Source organism: Amblyomma americanum, chromosome 1 (genome assembly GCF_052857255.1).
Source record: "Amblyomma americanum isolate KBUSLIRL-KWMA chromosome 1, ASM5285725v1, whole genome shotgun sequence".
In the NCBI taxonomy this organism is placed as follows: Eukaryota; Metazoa; Arthropoda; class Arachnida; order Ixodida; family Ixodidae; genus Amblyomma; species Amblyomma americanum.
In genome coordinates this window covers 36,756,029-36,759,378 of record NC_135497.1, presented here as the reverse complement: position 1 = coordinate 36,759,378, position 3,350 = coordinate 36,756,029, and the positions used below count along the sequence as shown (strand labels likewise).

The window sequence follows — 3,350 nt, the reverse complement described above, 5'->3', positions numbered from 1 at the left end:
TAGTGTGTTTAGTGTTTGCATCTTGTTTATGCCTCACTTTAAACCCTGCAATGTTTCCTACACAGCCTTTCTACAGCAACCACCCCAGCAAATTTGGCAGCTTTGACAGTGACATAAAAGCACTGCAAGAACCAAACAAAAAATAAGGAGTTGCGAATAGTTCCTCTGTGGCATGAAAAGGGCCTGCAATCATGTCTTAACTCGGGAAGGGAGCTGGTTTAGATGTCTGTCTCCACCTGCCCAACCCCCAAGTGGCTCCAAGAATTTTTCACTGTAATGAGACATACTTGGTCAAACAAACTAACATGTTTTTGAAGCACAGCAGGCATTATAACCTTTCTATTTTATTCTAGAAGTGGCACACTTACACAAGTATAAAAGAAGCCACTGTTGGCTGATAACAGCGGGCAAACAAGGCACACAAGGGCACGTGAGGCAGTACGCACATATAGAGCAACCATGGCCCGAATCCTGCTGTCAGCGCCAGCACAGCAAAAAGTGTAACATTGGGAACCAGTGCGGTCACGCTCAAGCCATCAACTAGACAGGGATGAGAAACACCTGTGGGGATACCACGTGGTTAGTTCCAGACACTTCTGCTTGGATTTGCAGAGATGCATTGCTCCACTGTTCACGTGCTCCGTTTATTTTTGATGATGCCTATACACCACTAAAAGTTCATTAGAGTTCAAGTACAACTAAAAACCACGAGCTGTCAAGCACACACCATGAAGACACAAATGAGGCCAGAACACAAGCAACTGTGAATGAAGTAAATTACTTCTCGCACTCCACTCCTTCCCCTTTTTGCTACACATGACTGATGACCAAGATGTTGTATGCATGACCTGACCTTAAGGACCTTCATTGCTTTGCATTACAAGTCAGAGCATTCTTAACCCTCTAATGGATTGAGGACTACAATCAGTGGTGGTGGGCTCACTTGCACACAGGTGGGAGGGCTACTGGCTCCGGTTCTGCCACTCTGAAGCGGCCTTTTCTTTGTCCTCTTTCTCCTTGCGGTGCTTCTTCTTTTTGAGGAACGACGGTGTCCGCAGTCCCCCTTTCTTCTTCTTTTTGTCTTTCTTGGGCGACTCGCCCTCGACGTCCTTCACTGGCGAGCTCTGCTGAGAGGACCACATGCCACAGGCATGCCTATTAGAGCCTATCCTGAGCACACAGTTCCATTTATTGCGCTGAGTGTACCAACAAGAGTTTTAGAATTTGGGGCGCATGCTATTTTCTCAAATAGTATGCACCCTAACCTGCTTTGCGAAGGGGCAACATGGCAGGGGACGCTTGCCTCAGCCCCCATTCGTTGTCGCTGCCACAGTGTCTCATGTTCATGGTAAATCAAAGGCACACAAAGTTCTTGCTTTGTTAAGATGCCTGAATGACAAATTATCGATAAAACGCACTAAATTTTCAGACTGCTTCCAGCATTAGAGCACTGCTAGGCTTAGCAAATATGCATCATTTGGTCATCGACGAGCTAAGACACCAGAAAGCACAAGAGCTTCAAAAGCATCGATGTTTTTGGTCCAAAAAAGGGGCTACAAAGTACTGACACTCCAAAAACACCGTTTTTTTTTGTTAGCGATTTTTATTCACGTAATGATAAAACAAAATAGAAACCAATTTCTGAGACCTATCAATACACATTTCACTTTTCAAACGAATAGGCAATGCACATGGCTAACACAATCCATAAAAAGTCAAAGGCATTCCTCGTTTGCGCCATAAAAATCGATAATCATCATCACCATTCCTTGTTTGTCTGGGTTATTACACGTGCATTATATCCTGCAGGAGAGTGACCCGATATATGAAACAAAATACATGTTTTATATGTCATTTGTGCTTTTTAGTATGTCTTCTTTGCCCTAAAAGTGCTGCAATGAATGAATGCAAGCCTTGCCCGCTATGTAGGAAAAACCCCTATTCTAAAAGCCACCAGCGTGTGCATCCACATCGCTGGGGCTGGCAATTTCCGGGCAATTCCTTGTGTGTTACAGAGCCCTGAGCAGGAAGAATTATTGAATCAGAGCATGCAAATGAAAGTTATTCCGCTAAGAAAACTCAATACAAAAAGATCAGAGAAAAATGCATTTCACTGGGTACTACCAATCAGAACCACGCCTTGCACGTACGCAGTGGAAGCTTGATGCAATTTTTGCCTTGTTGGGCCTGCCCACATCCGCACATTTTTACAGTGTCGTCCCACTGCTTATGTGCTGTGGCCAGTGCAGAGGTGACTAACTCAACCATGGGGGAAATCAGCAAAAGATGCCCGCCAATGTTTCTTTCGTGGTAGGATTGGGAGGTTAACAACGGTCCCCCACCTCCGAACCTTGTCTCCTGTCCATCCTTTCTCTTCACATTATTGAGCACGGTGCATCGATCGGCTTTTCTTTTTGTTTCTTCTGCTGCCTTCTCTGTGTGGTTCGAACAGCGCCCACTTCCACAAAAGTCTGAAGCGAACTGGAAAGTGTCACCCCTAGCATTTGCTCGCTTTCATTGCTTCTTTTCAGTTCTCGTGGGATGCGAAATGCTCACAGCACTTAAAGGAATCATACTCTAGACCATTTCCCGAGAATAAAGAAACTAGGTTAAAACTACACTCTCAACCAATCAGGAAGGCAGTGCCTAATCTGGCTGTCACCTCATTTCCACTGCTGAAAATTGCTGCTCTGTTTCAACCCCACTGGATCAAAACAAGCATTTCTAGAGAAGATTAAAAATATTACGATTTCGGTTATCTCTTTGGGCGTTCAGGCATCACAACGTCCCATCCTTTGCATACAAAGGAATAAGGGCCATGTGCTTGATTTATGTCACAAGGCTCTTTTAAGGGAGGAAGAGGATCTTAGAAAAAGAATTTTGATTAATGAAGCCACAATTATGAAATTTTCAGGGAACACGTATTTCTGTGTCAGTAAGACGGTGAGTTGAGCTAGTTGGTACATACTGACTGTGAGTACGAGCTGCTTTCTGTGTCCCTTGTCTCTGCGCTATTATTCACAGTATTTCTGACTGCAGACTCTACATGCATCATTTAATTTCATGTAAAACAAGTGCTTGTGCACTTATGCAACAAGTCATAAAAGTTGCTTGTCGAGAAAGAAATCTTGCAACAGGGAACTTGCTGAAATGCATGCCATTGGTTTCTCGAAATCAAGAAATTAAATAACGGTAAAATTATCATACTGCCATAGAAGTTGAGCTATAGGGCTTTTAAGAGTGGAAGCTGGTTTTAGAAAAAAAATTATTGTTAATGATATCATAATAACAAAATCTTCAAGAAACATGTACTTTTGAATGCTGATGCCAAATATGTGATTCAATTTTGT

General features: G+C 43.3%; 1 protein-coding gene across 6 annotated transcripts in view; it reads right to left on the bottom strand.

The window, feature by feature from the left end:
- The window catches only part of hts (adducin 1-like protein hts), a 103,587-nt gene that overhangs the window by 8,826 nt on the left and 91,411 nt on the right, over window positions 1-3,350 (bottom strand). For 3 of the 6 annotated variants that reach the window (XM_077645441.1, XM_077645439.1, XM_077645443.1), the window contains one exon: window positions 944-1,127. In XM_077645441.1, coding sequence (XP_077501567.1) covers window positions 963-1,127 — 165 coding nt within the window. In that variant the 3' untranslated portion in view covers window positions 944-962. The remainder of the gene's footprint in view (window positions 1-943; window positions 1,128-3,350) is intronic. The other 3 variants (XM_077645442.1, XM_077645440.1, XM_077645444.1) reach the window with 1 other exon arrangement.